The following is a 22,744-nucleotide window of genomic DNA, read 5'->3' on the forward strand; positions in this document are numbered from 1 at the left end:
CAGCAGAGAAGTTATGTAAAGAGATTGCTCAAACACACACACACACACACACACACACACACACAACCCCAATATGTTGTAATGGATGTCGAACTGCTGTGCGTCATGACTGTGACTCTCCCACACAGGTGGCTGAGTCGTCTCAGTATGGCTGTGGCAGGATACTCGGAGCAGGAGAAAATTTGCCATGACCAAGGTGAGATTAGTCACACACTCTGACGATGTTCACGCGAAGGAGACTCTATTGTAGGTCTCTCCTGTCCAAATGTGTACAGCTCTTAAACACAGGGACAATCACCATGTTAAATCTAGAAATCGTGTATAACTGTTTCAGTAATGATGAATGCATTGATAGTTATTTTCCCTTGTCTTTACTAACCCTGGTTTGAATATGCTATCACATGATTTGCCTCCAGCTCTGTCTTATACATGCAGAAAACAGGGAGCTGAAGGCTGCAGGCTCTGTGACTTTAATACACAACAAGCACATGACATTTCATTATACCTTATGTAGCGTTTTAATATGTCTCAAGAAATTGTGTGTTCTTGAAATAATGATTGACACATGATGAGCTTTCTGTCCAAATAGCTGTGGAAATTTAAAATCAAGGCAGATCTCTCTCAAATTATGTGATTTGAGTCAATAACCAAGAAAACCCAAGTCCTGGAGGAAAGAATTCAGTACATTTTGAGATCAGTGGTAGAGGATTCCTTTTTACACCTCTCCTTGGTTTCACCTGCACTTCACATCTGATTCAACAGCTCTGCTTCGAGCTGAATATAAATGCTAGTTTATGAAGGCGTGCTTGATATTGAAACATTCTGCTGTTCTTTGGCATCCTTAAACGGACAGGAAATAATGTAACTAACCTACTTAGAAACTGCAGAAAAGTGGGCGGTGGGTGTGATCAGGTTTGTCATTGGTTTGATGAAGAGGGGGCTTCATCCTGCACAGACAAGTTTCTAAATTGGACCCATAACACCTCCAGAAAACTTACCAGGAAGTTCTCACTTATGAGATTCATCCTTCTTCACACTCAGCCTCAACAGCAGTCAGACGCGGACTTCACACCTACACCACACCAACGCTGCAGCTACACCTTTCTGAACACTTAGTCATACACAGAGCTGATCTTTGTGACCTGATGTAGCAGGGAAAAAGCAAAATCTGTCATAAAATGTACATGAATATATGTCTTCTTTAAGCTCTAAAGTCGCATAATCCATGATGAGCCTCGGCCAATCCACTTTACATCCAGGTCGGGAATATTCTAAAGCACAGTGCAACTGTATTTTATCCACATGGTTATGTAAAATCTCTCCTTTCTGCAGCAATTTAAAGAGTTTTATTTTTTATTTTTTTTGCTGTAGAATGAATAACATGACACAGTCTGTTCATTCATGACAGATTACTGGAGTGAGAGTGATCATGAGGACATGGAGATGCCATCAATGCCCAAACAGGACAGTCCACCACCACCTTACGACACCTTTCCCAGAGCGTCCTCAGTGAGTCTGACAGTTTTAAAAGATACATTTCCCCTCAAGGGGAAAATGTTCTCCTTTTTTACTAACTAACCATCTGTTTGTGTTTAGGTGAGTCCCTACCTGGAACCCAAACGGGGCCATCTCTCCTCCTCAGACACTTTCCAGTCCCGCTCTTCCCATGAGGAGTTCCACTCTGAGCCTCTGGACGGCATCGGCAGCAACAACGGTGTGTCCCCTGGGCAGAAGTCGAGCGTCCACAGAAACTCCTGGCAGGACCAGATGGAGAGCAACGCCAGGATGCACTACCTGCAGACATTTCCCATGGAGGGCAGCCTGATCTCCGAGGACAGGGACCAGCTAGCGATGGAGTACCGCAGACAGTCCACCCTGCCGGCACAGCGAAGCCTGCTGCAGGAGCAGTACAGAGCCCTGCCTCTGCCGCTCAGGGCCAGCATCGACTCAGATGCAGGAGGAAAGCAGCGCAGTTTTACGCTACCCAGAGACAGTGGGCTTCACGCCATCCTGTCTGCCACCAACAACACGTCGGATCAGAGAGAGCCACGACACTACCAACTGGAGCGACCCAGGGACACAGGTCAGAATCTGAGCATTACATGTTTTTACCTGAACAACAGACAGCCCTGTCAGACTGGAGGGGGGAGTCTCAGGAAGCAGTAAATGACGTAAAAAGAATGACAGAAGTAGCCAGTGCATCAGTGCTACTTGTAGTTTGACCAAAAGTCCCAAGACCGATTTCAAATACTACAACACTTACAGGTTGTACTGGTACAAGTACAAATTCAACTCAGATCCAAGAAAAAAAGACACCAACCAGCACTCTCACCAAAATCTGTACTACAGCTGCCCTGATGTGATATGCACTTTGCATGCAGTCTGCTAACTATTGGGATATACTAGATCATCAAAAGAATTGCGCCTTGAACTTTGAAACGCTTTTGTATATCAGTGAGTATCAGTAGCCCATCAGCCTGTGCTTTCTCTGAGGCTCAGCTGATGTGACATCTCTTCAGCTCTGCAAAGGATTATGGGTCAGAATGGCTAGAGAGCATGTTGACTTGCATACTGCAAAATGAGAACATAATGATATGTTTGACATACAATTAATGGGACATACTACATATTTTTCTGGCATGCTCAGCTGTAATGAAGTATGGACATATGTGTGCACCTCCTATACAAAGAAGGACAAAGAGTCAGAATCATTTTCTTATCATTCATGGAAAACATTTAAATTTCCCTTGTATACAAATAAACCTAATCAGTTCAAACTGTGCTAGAGGATTAATATTGGGAACCGATGCAGAAAGCATGAGTTGAGATAAAGGAATAACACATTAGACTTTATCAATTAATCTTTTCTAATTCTCTTGTCCACTGTTACACACAGATCAGCCTTTCCATCTGCAGAGTGTTGAGCAAGTGTGCGTATTTGTCGTCGGTTATTTAGTTAAAGCTGCTAACATGCAGCCAGAGCCAGCAAATGTCAGAGGTTGAATATGTGCTATTATTGCTTTATTGGATTGGATTTGCAGCCAGCCCATTTTCAGCCCCTCTGAGACCTCCGGGGCAGTTGTCTAAGTGAGATGAAATTTAGTGTCTTATTTGATCGTGATCTATGTTGGCAGTCCACTCTCTCTCTCTCTCACACACTCACGCTCAGTCTTTCTCTCTCCCTTCTTGTCTCTCTCTTGCACAATCGAGATGTCACTGTGCCTCTCGGCAATATATGAATGGTGAAGTAAGGAGGAATCCTTTCAGCCCATATTAGTGTTGAATCCTGAGCAGGAAAAAAAAAAACACGCCCAAGGGTCCTTTCTCCTTGTCCTCATTTATCTACTGCTCCACCGTTGACTCTTTCCACCACTGCCTGTAAATACAAGAAAGGAGCACAAAACAGGCGGCAAATAAAGCATGATACATTTCAAAGCTCGGCCCCAAAGCTTCAGCATGAACCACCCCACTTCCAAAACACAAAGTAAAGGGACGGCTAACAGAGTCAGAGGCTAGTACTAGTGTTGGGGTAGACAGTATTAGTGCAGTATTAGATTTATGCCAACAGAGGGCAGTGTGTGTAAATAAGAGACAAGATGGGTCCAGGCAATTTATTAGAAAATGTATGTGCTGTGCACAAAATGTTGTAGATCCAATTTTCCCTAAAGACTGTAGCATGATGAAGAGATGTACCAGGGACATGAATGATGTACTAAATGTAATACATGCATCATGTGAGCCTTTCATAAAATCTGTATATTTACTCTCTGAGTAAAGGGAGAGGACATACTGTATATGACCATGGTTTAGTAGAAAAATTGAGGTATCTAAGGAGAACTAATATGAAAAGGAAATATTAGGGATGGGAATAAGACTAAAGACATTAATGAAGCTTCGAGAAGTAAAACAGAGTATAAAGTGGATATATAATGTGTGAAAGCATTATTAAAACTGTACTTAACTTACAATTAAACTACCGTACATTTGATGTCTCTATATATTAAGATTCCTTTTTTGCACCTGTCTAATCTAGCAGGGTCTTTGTACGTATACAAACATTTTAATTTACTGACAGTTTTTGTTATTTTTTGCTTCTGTTTTCAGCATCAAGACTTAAAACTAAATGTTTTATTCCCACCTTTTTTTTTATCTGAAAAGCCCACCCATCAAACAATGATGGACAGTGACTAAGTGGATTTAATCAAATACTGTAAATAACTCTATGTATTGGTATGTTACTTCACCACGTAAATATTTCAAAAGCTTATCAAATAAGGAATATTAACCAGGCCAGCAAGGGGGCTCCTGGTTTGAATTCCCGTCGGACAGGACCTCTCTGTTTGGAGTTTGCATGTTCTCCTCCAGCATGCGTGGGTTCTCTCTGGGTACTCCGGCTTCCTCCCACAGTCCAAAGACATGCTTGTTAGGTTAATTGGCGACTCTACATTGCCCGTAGGTGTGAGTGTGAGTGTGGCTGGATGTCTGTCTCTCTGTATGTCAGCCCTGTGATTGACTGGTGTACCCCGCCTCTCGCCCAATGACAGCTGGGAACACCTCTAGCCCCCTGCGACCTGGAACGGGAAAAGTGATATAGATAATGGATGGATGGATTAACCAGGCCACAGTACATACAGTGAGACCTGAAGTGATGGATTGATTCATTAATTAAAACAACAGACAATTAAAACTGTTGTAATGACTCATTAATCAAATTAAGAAAACATGTGATGATCCCAGCATACACAACATTCTCAAATTAGAATCAACTGAATGATTCTGAAATGACACTTAACGCTTTTTAGAATATTTTATTTTGCTTTTTTCAATTAAAAAAAAACAAACAAACAAAACAAAACAAAAAAAAGCACAATAATTAATAACAATGACAAGTACGAAACAAAAACAATATTCACCACTGCAGGAGGGCTGCAACAGTTTCAACACTCTTTGTAGAATAAAAAAATATGTTCCTATTTTTACCATACAGAACATTAATTAATCAAATATTCAAAGCAGGACTTTAACTTGCAACAGAGTGTTTCTGCACTGTGTTTAAACCACTTTCACTTAGCGTTAAGTATACCGGATACATGTCCACCACTTTATGCAACACATAGACAGAGCTTCATCTCAGTCTTTGCATGTCGCCTGAACACACTTAAACCCTGGCACTGTCATCAGGAAACAAATTCATCCGCAAAAACTCAACAGCAACATTTCTTTCCAGGAAAATGTCTGTCAGGATAATCCGCTGCCCTTGCTGTCAGATTTATTTTTGAGTCACTTCGCCAGCCACTTGTTTGCTCGGCTGTCTGCCATTTCCTGCTGGGCAGGTAGCAAACAGTCAGTTTGTGTGAATGTGTGGGCAGAGAGAGGCTGCCTTTAGGATCTTATAATGGTTAAGTGAAACATTCACTGCTAAGATGATTTTGCTGAAGTTCCTGTCTATGAAATGTGTTTGTTCAGCATAGAACAGGCAAAAAAAAAAAATAGCAGGCTCTTTTCTCCTTAATGATAATGTTGGTGCACTTTATGGTGAATTCTGTTGGTTTCCTTCTATCCAGGCCTTGGGCGGGACTGCAGGATGCAGGCGGACTCTCTGGGAGATTTGTACCGGGCTCTGGAGCAGACCAGTCTGTCCACCTCGGCTGACCATAGATCGGCCAGTCGCCTGGAGTACAAGCGCTCATTTGTCCGTAGAGTTAACGACCCCTTGCTGAATGACAAGCTTCATCGCCTCAGGGTCCTCCATAGCTCACTCAAGGTACAACCGCCATGTACAGCATAGCTCATAAATGTAACCCCAGAATGTATTGATCATGAACTGATTACTGATGTCAACCCTTTGTCCTTACAGAATGTCCCTCTGCAAGACACACACCGCTCACTGGGTTATTTAGGGTGAAGATCAGTGTGCTGATTCAACCTAACGTATTGCCTCTGCTTGTGCCTCACACAGCCGGCATCCCTCTGCTGGAGATAAAAGGCACCGAAAAAACCTTTCACAAAAAGCTTTCCCTGCTCGGCTCTACATCTCCTTTCCTTTAACTACTCTTCACCCTTGGTCAGCATGGAGGAGCACAAAGACTTGTTGCCCCTCTGCTCATGATCTCTCTATATATAAATATATATAAATATAATAAATGAGGGCTGTTACAGAAGGCAAAAAAGAGATCTAGGCTGACAAAATATCTTGCAAAGTCACAGGGTTTATGACAGGGTTTAGGCGCTTTGCGTTTGTGTCCAAAACTTGTTGGAGAGCTTTGTAAATCATCGCTCGCATGCATGGCCACCTCCCCTCCCTTCTGTCGAATTGTGTTGAACATTATGCTGCAGTTGTGTACAAATACTCAGTAAGCAGAAGCTATTTTGGATGTACACAACATGTTGACATGCATGTATGTATGATCTAAGGGTATGTTTGTTCCATGAGTGTACAGGAAGTTAAGCATTTATATACATATTTAATATTAAACTACAACAGTGACTACACAATGTTTTGGGGTACTTGTACAAATTGTAAATCAAGTGCTGTGCCTCAGTGATTGTGAATGTACATTGTACTTTTCCAAGACAGATGAGAGGTAATACAGAAAGCAAGCTATCCCTTGAAACAGGAGCACACAAAAAAATAGAACGCTTGGCAATAAAAATGAGTATTGTACATTTTGAAGGAGTGATCAGAATAGATGTCTATTTTTGTATGCATGCCGTCTACCTAATTGATTGTAAATCAGTTTTGTATTTCTGAGTGTGTTTGGTCTGGAGAATACTGTCGTTGACCCTCCTTCCTGCCACCACAACTTTGTGTTTTAAAGACTTATTTTGCAATTTGACCCAGAGAGTTAAAGATTTTTTTAGTGTTGGCTACAAGAAGAGAAATATCTGTATTTATTAAGTGTTTAATGTACAAGCATGCTTTGTATAACTAAAACACATTACCATGCCATTTGAAAATTGACTGACATTGCACAAGTGTGCCACATTGTAGCTCCATGACTTTTTTTATGAATAAAGTATGGCATGGGCACACATAGGAGCCATTGTTAATCGTTTTTCCTCATTATCACATTTATCAGAGGTATTTTTAGAAAACTAATCAAGCATTTAGAAGTATTTTCAACTTCTGCACAGACACAGATAAAATTCACTCTTTGTTGTCTGACTTTGTCAGAGGTAAGTATGGAGTTTACAATATCCTCACTTAAGTAAAAGTATGTAAAAAGTAAGCGGGAAAAGAAGACTGCTGAAATTGATTATTTTAAATTATTTACCACGAGTTAAGACCAAAGGGAGATTTTGTCCATTTTCTGGTTTGTCTCTGAGACGATCCAGAGACATCAAAATGATTTGTGTCACAGTGAGCCCTGTGTGAGAGCTCTTACATCTTACAGTTGTCTCATTCCAAGATCTCAGCTAATAGAAAAATGTCAAAGGCAAGTGCGAGCTCAGTCCCTGTGGAAGACGTGATCAGGCCAGCTGCTGTCACTATAAAATAATGTTCATAGAATTGCAGCCCTACTCAGTGGGTCAGTCTTGAGCAAATAAAAATTCAAAGATTGATTATATTGGCACAAAGGTGCACTGACCCACCTGGGAGAGTTCCTGGGTATGCCAGATTACCAGTCCAGTCCTGTATCTCATTTTCCATCTCACCCTTAGGTCTCTGGTGACAATTACTTTTCTTCCCACACCCAGGTCAAACAAGATGGCTATTTTCATTTTGAAGTTCTTAATCTGGAGGAGTTTGATTAACTTATTGCCTGTCTACTGAGATAAACCCATTTTAAGACTTTTCCTTTTCTCTATCATTTTAATCATATATAAAACCTTCCTGACTTCAGGTTACTGTAAGGAACTGCTGTTGCGTTCAACTTTTAAGTTTCTTATTATATTGCATATTTGTGGCTTTTTATATCTATATATTCTTTAAATTTATTAAATAAAAAGCACAATATGAAATACAATGAGACATGTCTTATTTGTTTATGAACGTTTTAACATTAGAAATGAATGTGAACATAATAGAATGAATTGAAAATGACCGGAAGCTATTTGAAGAACATAATTTGACATCTGATAATAAAAATAGACAGTATATAAAGAACATGTGTTAAAACAAGGTTTGTCTCATTAATCAAAGTATGGATAAAGTGTATAACTTAATTTGAGGATAAAAGGTCACATGACCTTGAAGCTTTTAAAAAAGCTTAACAAAAGTGCAAGAAGTGCAAAAACATGAGGAGGGAGGTTGAGACAACATTTCAAATATGGCGACTGCCATCAGTGGGCTTCAAAATTCACCTTCAGTGTCACGTTACTGAGGCATCGTCTATGTTTATTTGCAGTTTATTATCTTTACAAAAATCTGTATTTGAAATATAGGAAGCACAAATATGTAACATACCAAGGTGTGTGTCTCACTTGTGCATGTTAAGGATTAAGATTGGCTAATCATCAGTAATAAATATTGCACAATTATGTCTCCATGAAACAGTTATTTATTGATGGCCCCTTAGTCAGTCTCTGGTAGGTAAGGGCAAGTGCCAGGAATTGAGGTAACCGTCCTCCTAACATCTTTCAGGGAGACCGAGTAGCCCAAACGAACGTCGCTGGCTGCAGCGGGAAAGCCTGTCCAATGTCCAACTTAAAACCAAATCTATGCTGTGATGGAGAGGTGACCTTTCTTTTCATAGGGAAGAAGAGGGATTCCTTGCTGTCAGTCTGATTTTCTCTGCTGTCTCTGACAATGAAAAGAATACATTTTGCAGGACTGAAAAGAAGCTCCCTGGCCAAATCTACAACCGACTGTAACCAAGATCCCACCTTCCATGAGGTGCAAAAATCAAGTACTCTCCGTCAGGGAATCGAACCCTGACAGGCGGGGATACTCACCACCAACAGTACTGTGTTGTTCCCTTATAGTGGTTATGGTTGTGCCAAAACATGTAGGCTATATTCAAATTATTTTGCAACATCAAAAACATTAAAAACATAGGTTAGGCTAAAACACATTCAAATAAACATTTTGTGTCACTTTGTTCCATCACTGTTTACGGTTTTACACAAAAAATCTACAAAGCACAGCATTATGAAAATCCATATATTTTCAACAAACAAGAGTTAGACTATACAATTTTCAGAATAACATATATATCCGATTTGTTAAGTTATTACTCAAAGTCCAATTCAACTGAGACATGTCAACCATTGAGGCTACAATCAGTGATGTCAACCCAGTTGTCAGTTACATAGCATAAGAGACAAAATTTCATATTTATTGTAGTTAATAGCAAAGGTAATAATTGGGTATTAGCCTTAGCAAAGTAAATTAAAATATAGAAAATATTCTGATACATTCCATACGTTGTACAGTCTGACATGGCCAGGATCTACAGGAGTACAGGAAAAGTCATGTATTTCTTGGATTTAGGGAGCACCATGAAGGCCTCCCCGTTCTTCATCTCATCCACCACCAGTTCCAGGAGGCACTCTGCTACCTCTGACACACTGGAATTAAAATGTAGTCACTTCAAATGTTAAGAGGTTAAACTGATCATACCAGGTCATGATGAGGAACTTCATCACATCATCTACTTTAGAGAACATTCAGTTTGTGTGCTTGATAATGTAGTAAATGGAAGTCTAAACAACTTGCTAAGGTTTCACGATTTAAATTAAATGTCTACAGGTGAGACTAATGAAACAGGTGAATAATAATAATAATAATAATAAGAAGAAGAAGAAGAAGAAGAAGAATAATACATTTTATTTATAAAAACTCAAAGACAAAGTACATTCGTCAAGAAGGTGAAGACAATGAGGGAAATCAAAACTGGAGGAAAAAAACACACGGGCAGAAGGAAAGACAAGAAACACTGGGGACAAGAACTACAAAACTAATCAGGAAACACTGAAGACAACACAGAGAACTCAAGAATGTAACAAGAACAACGAGAAACACAAGGATAAGAAATGACAAAACAAAAGAGGAAACACTAAAGACTAAACTAGGAAACATTAAGATAAAGAAATACACAAGGGAAACAAGCAGCACTACCAAAGACAGAAAATGACAACCAAGCAACAAAACAAGGAATTACCTAACTAAACAAGCGTAATCCATGACAAATGGGGCACTTTATTTAAAAAAACAACAGAAGTAAAACTGACCTTAACGTTTCCATTTTTTCTGCCATTTTTTTGGTTGCATCAGCCAAGAGGGAAAATTTCCCGAGTCTGGCTGGAATGTTGGAGAAAAGGTCAGTTTGGACGAAACCTGGGCAGAGGACGTTGATACGTATACCGTAACCCAATGCAGAGGAGGCAGCCTGGTAAACAGCATACAAATATGCAATTAATTACAGTATAGTTCATTGTTGGACAATTTCCTATAGCATTATATTCAAGGATAGAGTGGCCATCCCTTGCTAGTCTCACCCTGACTGTACAGGTGTTAATCAGTGGTAAAATATCACCATCTGTCGATCTGTCCTAACGACCAGAGGAACAATCAGGTTGTCTTGAGTGTTTGGAAATGCATTAGTTATGAGTTTCATTCAATCAGCGCACCTCTGTGAGCAAGTAAGATAGCTAATAAGCTTATCTAATGTTATGAATATAAGTTTTACAAGCAAGACCTCAAATCATCAGCCGCCATCCACAGAGAGGGAATCCGCAGCATCTTCAGCCAGTGAAATTCTACAAGTCTGCAATTCACTTAGCAGACGCTTTTATCCAAAGCGACGTACATCAGAGAGTAAGTACAACACTAATCCATTCATACACCGCCACCGAAGCAGCGTGAGCAATGCAGGGTTAAATGTCTTGCCCAAGGACACATCGGACATGTTGCTCAGCTGGGGATCGAACCCCGACCTTCCGGTTGAGAGGCGACGACTCTACCAACTGAATCACAGCCGCCCGAAATGAGGCCAGTTTGTTATTCCCGGTTAGTGAACGTGCTTGAGACTATGAGGTGACCTTTGATGACCTGGCTAGCGTTTGCAGCGGTCAGCATGATAGACTTAACTATGGTCAGCTTGCACGCAATGCAAATCCATTACGCTTTAGATAGAGTCTGAAACATCTCACTCAGTACTGTTCAGAAAGATGCTGCAGCCCAACTCAGGGTAGCCAGTCATGGGGCTGTACTTGTCAGCCAGGTAACCAAGAAACTCGATGCTTATCATAAGATCATCATAACAGACACACAAAAGCTCATCTGTGGGCATAGAACGTGTATGTTGCTGCTGACTGTTGTGATAGGTAGCAGTAAAAAAAAGAAGGAGATGATAGTAGATTAGACAATTCTGATCTTTCACACAACATGAAAATTTCCTTTTGTAACCAAAATGACCAAATCAATGCACGAGGTAAATTGATTCTGAAATGACAGTTTCTAATATTGGCTGTCATGTGATCACCAGCTAGTGTGCAACATTTCTTTACGTTTACTTGAAAATAAATCTGATTGCTGGTTACGATATTCCCCGCTAATTCTTACACACAGATCTCAGAGATATTCATCTGTCTAGTCTTAAAACAAGGGTACTTACCGCAATGGCTCGAGTGAAACCCACCACACCATGCTTTGAGGCTGTATAGACAGGACAGCTCGGTAGAGGACCTAGACCTGCAAAATATGGTTTCATGAATCAGCTGAGTTGTTACTGTGTTGATACAGTTACATGTTCTTTAAGGATCTGTACTTATAACTGCAGAATTCAAACCCTTTCTTTTCAGATTCTTTCAAATGATTTTTAAAACAAGTTTGCACCCAGTGAAGTTTCTGTTAATTTTATCAACACAATCCACTGTGAATCCTATCTTACATTCAAGAGAAGTGAACTCGTCAAGTGTTGTTTTCAGGAAGATTTAAACACATGTTTGCTTTACCTGCCATGGAGGCTGTGTTGATGATGACACCACCCTGACCTCCGTTCAACTTGCTCATGTGCTCCAGAGCCAGGTACGTTCCCCTGATAACACCCATCTACAACCCAGGAAAGTCAGGTTTGATTAATGTTGAAAGCAGGAAGGTCTTTTCTTGTTAATGAACACTTTGGTGGCATTTCTTTGTCAGTTTGTCTTGTGTCATGAAACAGAGGAAGTCAAACGCAATGTAAAACCTGATGAATGTAGATTTCTTAAATGATTTCCTCTCGCATTAACTGCTGATACGAAAGCAACATTGAGTTTCCTCTTCTGCAGTTGAGCAAGCAGTACTTCACACACTGCAAATTTAATGTGTTACATAATCTCCTCGTTGAAGTGGTGTAACTGAATACATGTAATTCACATAGTTTGTTTCTTACCAGGTTGATTGAGACAGTTTTCTCCCAAGTACTCTCATTCAAGATGCCAGCATTGTTGCACATGATGTCTATTCCTCCAAAGGTTTCTCTTGTTGTCTGTAAGGCAGCTTGAAAAAAAAAAAAAACGTTAGTGATTAACTGGTCTTTCTACAGTACTTACTTAATTAGTCAGTTAATCGATTACTTAAGCAACAGAAAATCAATCTGTAAAATCTTTAATATCCCATAAATCAATTAAATAGTTTTTTTTACAGCATTTTCTTTTATTTTCTCCACTTCCAGCTTCTCTAGTGAGGTTGTTCATTTCCCCTCTTCTGATAGTAATCTGATTATGATTGGTTTTTAGACTGCTTATTGTAGAAAACATGGTGTAAACAGATGTCAAATTTTGGATTATTAATTATTATAACTAATAATCTGTAAATCATTCAATCTAGGGTGTGTCGTCAACTTTTAATAGAGTATTTAATTTCAGTTGAGCCCTTCAAAAGTGCAGCATTGCTACTGATGTCACACCAGGCTTTATGAGAAGACCATGCCAAGATTGAATCTCTGGTTTGCCTTATTGATAATGTGCCTTGTTTCCCTACTCTTCACTGTGGCTTATAGTAGAGCCAACAGATTCTAAAAGAGTCCACCTATCAGGTCATAGATGGGCTTGAAGGAGGAGGTCATTATCATGTCCTCAGTCTTTGCCATAGACTGTAAGGAGTGGATGTAGCCTCTCTAACCCTTACCACCCATTTCAAAATTGAAGCCAGTTCTGATGTGCTTCCAACCTGCAATATTTTTAAAGGCCAGTAGGGGGAGATTGTGCTGGTTTCTAGATAAGTTTGTTTGAGGAAGTGAAATGAGGACAGAGGTTACTTCTCAGTTAATTTATTGCCTCAATAGAACTTGAAACATCTGTCTCAATTTCTTGACTTAAGTCTTTTTCCATACAGCCAGGTGTACATTTTCAGAAATAATGCTCCCATTTAGAGTGACAGGAAAGCAGGTCATGATTTTGATTGTGAATACCTGTGATTGACACCCAAGTTTACAGCACAGTACTGTCCTGTTGTTCAAAATGGTCACTTCAGGTTTCACAAAAAAAAAGAAAAGAAAATCACAAGTCCAATGGCAAAGAGACTAACTAGTTCCAAACAAGCAAAGAGGCATATCGCTGAAAAAGATCAGTAAAAAAAGTTTGAATTGTTGGCCTTAGCATTTCTTAGAGAAACCTTGACTCTCTATAGTTACCTGATCAGTTTTAAAGGCCTAACTTATTTTCATTCACAAAGTTGTAACCTCCTTAACAACCCTGTTTTATTACTAACAAATCACAAAGTGTGTTCTAAATAAACAACCTTAAAACCCCTGACTGAACTTTAATGGCAATGTAAATGTATAAAGACCTCAGGGTGTGTTTGATCTTTTACTTGTATTGACATGAAGTTTAAGTCCAGCACATAATTTTCTCACACTTTGGACTGAACTGATACCATATACTACAAAACTAATCTATGGCACACAATGTTCCTGTGTGTGTGTGTGTGTGTGTGTGTGTGTGTGTGTGTGTGTGTGTGTGTGTCTGTGTTTACCTTTGGTCTGTTCCTCTGATTCTATATCACATGTGAGGAATAAAGTCTTCTCCTGTCCATACTGTTTTTTAAGAGCCTCCAGTAAACTCTTTCCAGCAGTTTCATTGAAGTCAAGGAGGGCTACCTGCAACAAAGACGAGCAATAACTTAAACAATTGTTGCAAGTTTATTAGTCACATCAAGCTCAAACTAATGCAGTCTAAAACACGATTCCTGTCATGGATCATACTGTGATCTTTGAGGTTCTAATTATTTTTGTTTTGTTTAAATGGTGTCAGAGACATCTTGTCTAAGCTTTATGATGATATTGGATGACGAAGCTGCTTTCCTTGTGGTTTAGCGTTTAATTTGCTCTCTGGTATATTTCAGAGTATTGTTTCTATTATTGTCTATGTATCTCTCATTAGATATCATTTAATTTTTCTGTTTGTTAATTCTTCTTTACGTCTCTTCTTTTTCTCACGGCACTGATGCTCCACTGTGTGATGGATACCCAATGAAGCAAGCTGGCAGGAAATACTTTCAAAGATGAGTCATAATCGTGTTGTATATCCTCCGTTACATACTACCTGAACTTCTAGCAAAGTAGAGGGAAACTCTTGCACTGCAGCCACTCCACAAATGGAGGTCTGTGCTGTTAGAGAAGGTCTTTAGATTGTTACATGCAATACAGTGGACTCCTTCTCTCAGACTGAGTATACAATATCTCAATTACAGACTGTTTGGATTGTGCTTGTGTGTCCGGAGTTGTGCTTTTGGGTCTGTACTCTCGTGCTGAGTCATAGCAACACAATTAGTTAGTCATCAATCTGCTTCCCATATGCTAACTTCTTCAAAGAACCACTCCTTTGCTTTCTGTTGAAAACTCCACAGTCTGATAAAGTTATGGTTAGTTTTTTTGAAATCACTTGATTTCCACACTTCTGAGTATATGCTCAGTAGCATATACTCAGAAGTAAACTGAATGGTATGTGGCATATAGAAGCTCTAAACTCCAGTAAAAAAAAACAGTGCAAAATGAGATCAGATGTCTTACACAACACTCTCCTAAAAGGGTTTTTTGACATGTTTACACATTCTTTTAGTCCAAATATTTTTTTTTTAAATACGACTTAAAATACAGACCAAAGAAGAGTTTTACTTTCAGGAAAATATGGGTGTGTAAAAAAAAAAAAAAAGAAGACATCTAGCATATTTGTCTTAGTAGAGTAAAAGTACAAAACAGAGTAAAACAAGAAGAATGTAGGCTGCCAGTGCCTCGCATAAATTTCACTGCATTACTAGAGTGAATAAACTTTTAATTATTACCCAGAGATTCACAATAAACTAGTGGTATCCTTGGTGTCAAACAAATAAGTGAGCTTTTCCCCTAAGGAAAAAACTTTACCTTGGCACCGTTTTGCAGTAGTATCTCCGTCATTGCCTTTCCTATCCCCATGGCTGCTCCTGTCACCACCGCTACTTTACCATCTAACGCCATTTCAGCTGTTCGGTCAGAGGAGAGAAACACAGATGTTGGAGATCCCTGCAGAAATGACAACAACAGAGAAATCGGCAGGGATTTTGTAGAAACTACTTGGCACCGCCCATCTGGAGACAAATACTGAGCGTGTCACAACATGCTGTGCTAGGACGGCATATTCTAAGATTATATGAATAGGGTTTTATAGAAATTTGTGAAGATTTATTTTTGCTACAAGAGACACACGCCCCACAGGCATAACACAAATGACTTTTAATACTACTAACTTTATACACTTTAACATGCCATGGCACGTTAGTGTTTCATATTATTCCTATTTTTACTGTTTCAGTCTGCTTTCAGGAAATTCCTCTTCAATTCTGCATAATGTGCAAGGAGTTTGGAAATAATTTAAGCATTAAAAAGTTGCACGAGCAGAAAAAACACTCACTTTTAAATCACACATTCTCATGTATGGCCACTAGATGGAGATATAGTGCTGTGGTTACTGGATGACTCATTTAGGGAGTTTTATGTGTATATATATATATATAAATGCGCTGAGGAAGCTAAATTATGTGGTGTGGTTGTTATTTAGAAATAAAATGATAAAGTGCTTCAAATTTACAATACTAGGTTTACTTGAAGGTCTTTATAGAATCACCAAATCAGTGCTTAACTGCTTATCCAAATTTTGTAAAGCCTTTGAAGTAGGACGAGTTTAAATATTAATCAACACCATCGCTTAAGGCAATAAAGTAAACCAAGCACAAACATTACATTTGCATTTTAAGAGGCAGTATATAGTAGCAAACCTTTAATGAGGAACTCAACTGGAAACTCTTAGGTTTCTAACCCAAGGCCCTATACTGAGCCAATGCTGCTCCATACACAGTGAAAATGTGTGTGCTTATACTGTATGTGAATTCACCTGTATTCACTAACCTGTTCGCTTAGGTCAAACACCTTACACCTGCTCTCAGTCCCACTTCTGATCTATGTTTTACTCTGCTTATTTTTGTTCCTGTTCATAACAGGATTTAATCATGTCAGTCCATAAAGTACTCGTTTGTTCCTGTTTTCATTAGGCTGTATGTATTTTGTTGATGTAAAGGACTTTGTGACCTCTGTCCATGATCTTTGATTACTTACTTTTGCCACACAAACATAAACAAAGTGTTTTTAGGTGATCAATAAAAACATTAAAAGTGATCTAGCCTGTTAGTGATAATCTAGCACAGGCAAAAACATCAGTATTTTCCCTGTCTTTTATGCAGGGCTTACAGTTAATGATATTCACTAAACTTGTTCACTATTTGAGTCACAGTTGCAGAATTCACACTAGGTTTTTTTCTGGTGCTTGTGTGTAGCTTAAAGGGTTTTGATAGAAGACTGTGCATGTTGTATTAAGTTGTAGAGACCGCTGACAGAAATGCTTTGGGATATTGAGAGTTACACAACAAGACACAGACTTTTGTTAAGTTTAGCAAGAAGTACAATTGCCTCAATTGATTGATAAATACAGAAGTTTTTTTGTTGTTGTGGCTGTCCTGTTGGAAAACACACTCTTAAATGTAGTTAAGGTGGTGTAAATCTCCACACACAGACATTTAATTTCACTTGAAAATATGCAGTGACACTTTAAAAAAATCTTTATTAAGTCCCTAATTGATTACCTTAATAGCTTAAAGGGATCCACACAAAACAGCAGCAATAAAGCAATATATATATATATACCGCCACAAAAAACAGTGAAAAAACATCAAATGTTAATCTTGCATTAGAAAACACAAGTTGAAAAAGGAAATGAAGTTAAAATACTGTGTTTGAAAAAAAGACTACAAAAAACTAACAGTGACATCTGTAGCTCACAACAATAACTAAATGTAAAGTGACAAAAACGATACAATTGATATGTGACAAGAAAATGTGTTTAATTCCCTAGTGAGAACTGAGGCCAGTCTGTCCTAAAGTACCACTAGGTGGTGTGTTAGAGTTGCCACAATATTTCAAGTTGCCTATTTGACTGGGTCCATTACATCATACAGAGGTTTCTCAGATACAAGAAGTTATAACAGATGGACACTGAAAGAGAGAGTTCTATTTGACTCGTGTGCACACCCTCACTGCTAATAAATATGTTTTAAACTTTTTTTAAACTTTTTTTCTTTCTTAAAAGGACATATATTGATCACTTCTTATGTTCGGCATGTTGTTGCCTTATGATGATGTCATAATCTCCCTCCTGAAAAAGTCAGAAAAGAAAAGCACATCACTTATTCAGGGGGTGAGTTGTCAAAAAACACAATATATGATGCATAAAGACTGACAACACTATGGCTCCCAAAGATATACATATTTATTTGCTATATGCGTTTAAGAACACAGCGATATTAGCCCTGGTTAGAAATGTTGTGTTCTTTAATGCATATAGCATAACCTCCTCCCAACTGCTTGTCATATCAAATAACTTTTATACTTGTCATTCAAATAGATAGAATGCTTCTTTAATCTGAAAGGGACATTTCAGTTCTACTGAATCACACACATAATCATACCATTATGTAAAAGTTGAAAACATAAATCATATTTACTGGCCAAAGTAAAAACAAAATATAAAACATAAGATATGACCCTGAAACTCAAAGTCAAAATGTTCAAAATCTTTTTAGCTTCTTCTAAATGTACATGTCACACTGAGAAGTACATGGTTTCTATTTTAAAATATAATAATAAAAAGACAAAGCAGGTGTTTAAAATTTTGTGTTTAACTTGAGATAACTTTTGACTTTTTATTGAAAATAAGAAAAAAGATAAAGAAACAATAAGATTGCCCAAATACAAGAGTTTAAAAATCCTTTCTACTTTTATAATCCACCTTTTTTCCCTCAACACTGAGAGTGACCATTTTCCTTGACTAGAGCTTCATCATATAAAAAGATTCTCACATAAAAAAGGGCAGTAAGAGAAGGGGGGGGCAAACTAAACAAACAATCAATGGACATCTTAAAAAAAAACACAGACTCGTTCAAGATGAAGTTCATCTTTCCGTTACTGACAGTATAATGTTTAATTGTCCCTGTGGGTTACATTTTACAGGTGGTCAAGCAGTGTAAGAAACCCCATGTAAATATATAGGCTATTAATCCAAAAGCCTTTTATTGAGATATGTAATTTAATTACATGAATGGTTATGAAAAACTTCTTCCCTTTCAACTCTATGCACTCACAAACCAAAGCCACAAAGGCCCCCCCAAGCTAGTCTTGCTTATGAGGCAAATCCACCATTTAGAAGCTTTCAGCTGTGATTTGCTGACCAGCTGCTGACTTGTGTTTTCATCCTGGTGGCCCATTGCCATTTCACTGGCGATTACACTGCTAAAGAGCTCCAGAGAGCCGGACAATGCCCGAGAGCTTTACATGTCACCAGTGTCATCGGCCGCAGAGAATAGAATGTCGCCATTGAACCAATTATCAGCCTGTTTACAGTGAGGGGCCAGGGTGAGGGTGTGTGTGGGTATGTCTACATGTCAATACCTACAGAGTCTGAATACAAAGGCTTTCGTTCGGGTGTGTATAGCGATTATGTGGTTTAAGGGTGTGTGACAGAAACTTAGACATGAGAGAAGTGTTTCAAGCTTGTTACACCTCAGTGGCCATACATTCAGACATGTATGTGTGACTCTGAGAATGAGTGGCATTTATACAAACAAACTACACAACAGAAAGGTGTTTTCTGTCAGCATTTTCAAAACCGCTGTTTTGCTACTGAAGTGCTTTTTCTACAGTCACACACAGATTCATGTGTGTTATAAGGTAAATACATTAAGGTTAGCCTATGTGTAAATGAAATCCTGTCTATTAGGATAGCCTGTTTCCTTTGGAAGCAAGAAATCCAGCTTTAAAATTACGAGCACACAGCTACTACTGCAATACCTTTGTTTGACAAACTTCCAAAATTATACCTGCTCCCAACAGTATTCCTTTGGGCCTATAAAATAACATATAAGGAGTCATTCCACTTGTTGTTTCCCAAACAGAACAGCACAACGTGGCCTGAACAGGACAGAAGAGAGAAAGACATATTAGATTAAAAGAGGCTAAACAAAGGGATCGGTGCATATAATCACCTCAAGTCTTGTATCATGGTTTGTTGTTATGATAGCAGGCACCATTAAATGAGAAACTACACAGAAAGTGGCAATATTGTTTTCAAAGGCATTCAAATTTTAAAATGAAAATACTTTGAACCCTTTAGTCATTCACGTTTTAAGCAGACACCTCTTCATTGCGCTATTATTGGGAGTCAGGTCTGGTCCAAAACATCTAAAATATTAATAAAATGCTGGTGTGAAAAACCTTGCCAAATGATTACCATTAATTCCAAATTTCTTAACGATCTGTTCACTTTGACCAAATAACTTATGTATCTTGAAGTCCAACTTCAGAAGGACTTTTCAAACAACTTTGGCTACAGACACAGCCACGCACATCGGAGAACAACACAGAGATCATGACAGCTACTTTGTGGCTTATATTGTGTAATTTTAGTCAGATACAGACATGAAACTCTGGATTTCTCCAATGAAGGCTGTCAGCGTTGTGTACCTGCGTGCTTGTGGTCGTGCATGAAGTGTACCGTGCAGAAGCACACCTCTCCAAAGTGTACCAAAGCAAAGGAAGTGTACTGTGCCTGAGCACAACACGGAGCGGTCTCACTGTTTCAAACGAACTGGACTTTAGCGTTGAAGCGTGCTTGGGCACGGTACGGATGGCCAGTGTGACCGTGCCCTAGAAGAGGTGTAAAAACCTTTGCTCTGGCGTACCTCAGGGATCTTTGCTCGACCCACTTCTCTTCTGAGCAAATATAGTTTAGCATTGTTCAATAATCAAATTCAGTTCAGTAATCTTTCTTGTTTAGAAAGTCTGACCAACATATCTAGAAATGGGAGAAAGGACTTTCTACTGTACAAGTTTAAAAGAAAGCACTGTGACCTTTTGTTTCATTTTGGGTGATTTGAAAGTATTTTGTTGGGGCACTGTCTTTTTATGAGGGGAGTTAATCACTTTAGAATGTGTCTTAATTTTTATTCTGTCCTTTAAATAATGTATTGCTGCAACCATGCACTCACATTATTTTTTTCTTTTACAATTAAATAGAAAAATAGATATTTGCTAATTGTTTAAAAACAACATTTAATGGAATGGCTTTTACCCAGTACAGATATTCACAACCGATCATTGTGTCTTGTTACATTATATCGCAGCGGAAATCTGACATTTCACTGTTTGCTTTCCCACATGTGACTCAAATGTAAGTACAGCCAGAGTGTGTACAGCAGCAAGAGGAGAGTGGCTGGTCCTGTCTTGTCCAACACACCCCATTTAACCGAGGGATTTTGCATATTAAGAGTGGGATTTCGAGGATTTCAGTGTTGATGTGGCTTGAAGATGCTCTTTTTCACAGACTTTGGTATCGAACTTCATTAAGTTACATTAAATCAAGTATAATGTATGCATAAACACTCAGTTGTCATAAAAACCTGAACTCAAAATGAAATAAATCTTTCCTGATGTTTTACATTCTGAACAAATTATTTTTTTGGCGGGGGCCATGCGTTTCCTAATGATAAAGTCACCCAGACAAATGGGCCAGTTTTAGTGTAATATTTCTTCTGTTCTTTTTCAATATATTTGTCTAGTAGTGCAATACATTTATTTTATTCTTCTGGCTGAAGTCAATTACTGTCTATGTCATATTTTTCATAAAGTTCAGACGTGTTTCTTGTGTGTTTTCTTTGTGTTACTGTGAATGAATGAATGTTGTGCACAATAAAGCCTTTCTCATTTTTTCTATTATATTCTATTTAAAAAATAAGTTGCACAGCTATTGTATACCACTACTGAAGGTTGCCTAATTGTTTATATGACTCATGAGTAAGCGCCCAGTCATCAGATAAGCACTGATCCAAGGAGGAGTTGTAAAAAGTGTGTGTAAGTGTGAATTCATGACGGTTTAATGTCAAACCCCTTTTTCCTTTTACCTTGATTCACAAAATACTACTTATTGAACAGTGACACGCCCGTCATTGCAACATTCAAATAGCAACCAATAGGCCTACTGCTCCCTTCAAAACAATGCAGCCATTTACAGAGGCACTAACGTAGAGTAGCCTACACTATGTGATCAGTAGGCCTCCTGACTGACAGCATATTAGAGGCTTTAGTCATAAACACACATGATGCTGCAGTGTGTCTACTTCAGGAGCTGCTGAAAAGGCTATTTATGAAAAAAAAAAAACTTCAGGGAAGCTTCTCCATTGTTTGACAGCAATGGCATCTTAAATAAGTTTACACTATGTTTATATAAGCTTGTTTCTTTTCCAGAAGTCATGACCTTTGTTCTCAGTTATGTACATTAGGCTGCATTTAAGCCCACACATACAAATTACATTCACTTAAAATCCGGCTCGTATGCCTATTATATAATCAACCACACACAATAAAAAGGGCCCTTTAATGTTTGAATGTAACTACATAAACATCACGCATACCGGGCACTTAAAGTAATGGCCTCTTCACATATACACAACCCTAAAACACGGTAGGCTATGTTATGGTTAAAGTTCAACGCTCGAGGGAAAGCAAGCTGAAGTTCTCTGGAAACCGGGACTGAGAGCGTGAATGCACACGTGCGTTTTCTGTAGGGACACGTGTGTGTAGGAACAGTGTTGAGGTGTTAAGGTGCAGTTTCCCATCTTCTTCAAGTTTTATATATCAGGGTACCAGGAAATACACGCGTGGGGGACATACACATATCACGACATTAAAAGGATGTTGTAAAATCGGATAGTTACAGTGAGACCCTGTTTCTTTGAGGGATTGTTATTTAGGTAAGTAACGATGAATTGCGGAATCGACTAAAGGAGACCGACGTCACACAAAGCTACGTGGTGCATTCAAATACGTCGGAAAGGTCTACATTACACGTTGGGATAAGTTCAGTTAACAAGTAGGGTAGGATATATCATGCCAAAGAAATGTAATGCCTAACCCAAAACATTTCTGGGAATTCAGAGATGACAATTCTGTTTCATGTTCAAAAATCATCTTTCTCAAGGCAATGCTTTACACTTATGTATATAAAAAGCCATTAATTACGTTTTTGCAGTATGTTTAAGTAGGCCTAAAAGCCTAGTTCTATGTTAACCCGACCTATCTTTATTCAGCTTTGATGTCATTGTTGAGTTGTATGTTAATATCTGTCTCTTCAATTAGAAATGTGTTACATTAAGAGAAAAACAAAAAGGAGAGGAATTGTCCAGGTAATTGTCCAATAATGTTGATTTTGAGCATCTTGTGAATTAAGATAGACATGTCTG

At 38.6% G+C, this 22,744-nt stretch overlaps 2 protein-coding genes across 8 annotated transcripts in view; one reads left to right on the plus strand and one right to left on the minus strand.

The window, feature by feature from the left end:
* Positions 1-6,016, plus strand: part of LOC109985260 (connector enhancer of kinase suppressor of ras 2) — a 31,466-nt gene extending 25,450 nt beyond the window's left edge. For 6 of the 7 annotated variants that reach the window (XM_029277661.2, XM_029277663.2, XM_029277665.2 and 3 more), the window contains 5 exons: positions 129-196; positions 1,409-1,509; positions 1,597-2,083; positions 5,565-5,764; positions 5,858-6,015. In XM_029277661.2, coding sequence (XP_029133494.2) covers positions 129-196; positions 1,409-1,509; positions 1,597-2,083; positions 5,565-5,764; positions 5,858-5,905 — 904 coding nt within the window. In that variant the 3' untranslated portion in view covers positions 5,906-6,015. Of the gene's footprint in view, positions 1-128; positions 197-1,408; positions 1,510-1,596; positions 2,084-5,564; positions 5,765-5,857 lie in introns of all 7 variants that reach the window. The other variant, XM_029277664.2, reaches the window with a different exon arrangement.
* Positions 6,017-9,084: 3,068 nt separating this feature from the next.
* zgc:56585 (uncharacterized protein LOC393297 homolog) lies at positions 9,085-15,445 on the minus strand. Its single transcript, XM_020635592.3, has 7 exons — positions 15,288-15,445; positions 13,901-14,024; positions 12,318-12,424; positions 11,899-11,995; positions 11,559-11,635; positions 10,174-10,331; positions 9,085-9,510 (listed from the first exon to the last, which is right to left on the minus strand). The coding sequence occupies exons 1-7, from the start codon at positions 15,378-15,380 to the stop codon at positions 9,393-9,395; spliced, it is 774 nt and encodes a 257-aa protein (XP_020491248.1). The 5' UTR covers positions 15,381-15,445; the 3' UTR covers positions 9,085-9,392.
* Positions 15,446-22,744: the final 7,299 nt, after the last annotated feature.

Source organism: Labrus bergylta, chromosome 14, assembly GCF_963930695.1.
Source record: "Labrus bergylta chromosome 14, fLabBer1.1, whole genome shotgun sequence".
Classification (NCBI taxonomy): Eukaryota; Metazoa; Chordata; class Actinopteri; order Labriformes; family Labridae; genus Labrus; species Labrus bergylta.

Coding starts and splice junctions, on each gene's coding strand:
- zgc:56585 (XM_020635592.3), bottom strand. CDS start 15,380: ATGGCGTTAGATGGTAAAGTAGCGGTGGTGACAGGAGCAGCCATGGGG. Junction 11,996..12,317: donor AAACTGTCTCAATCAACCTG/GTAAGAAACAAA, acceptor CCTGGGTTGTAG/ATGGGTGTTATCAGGGGAAC. Junction 11,636..11,898: donor CAACACAGCCTCCATGGCAG/GTAAAGCAAACA, acceptor CATATTTTGCAG/GTCTAGGTCCTCTACCGAGC.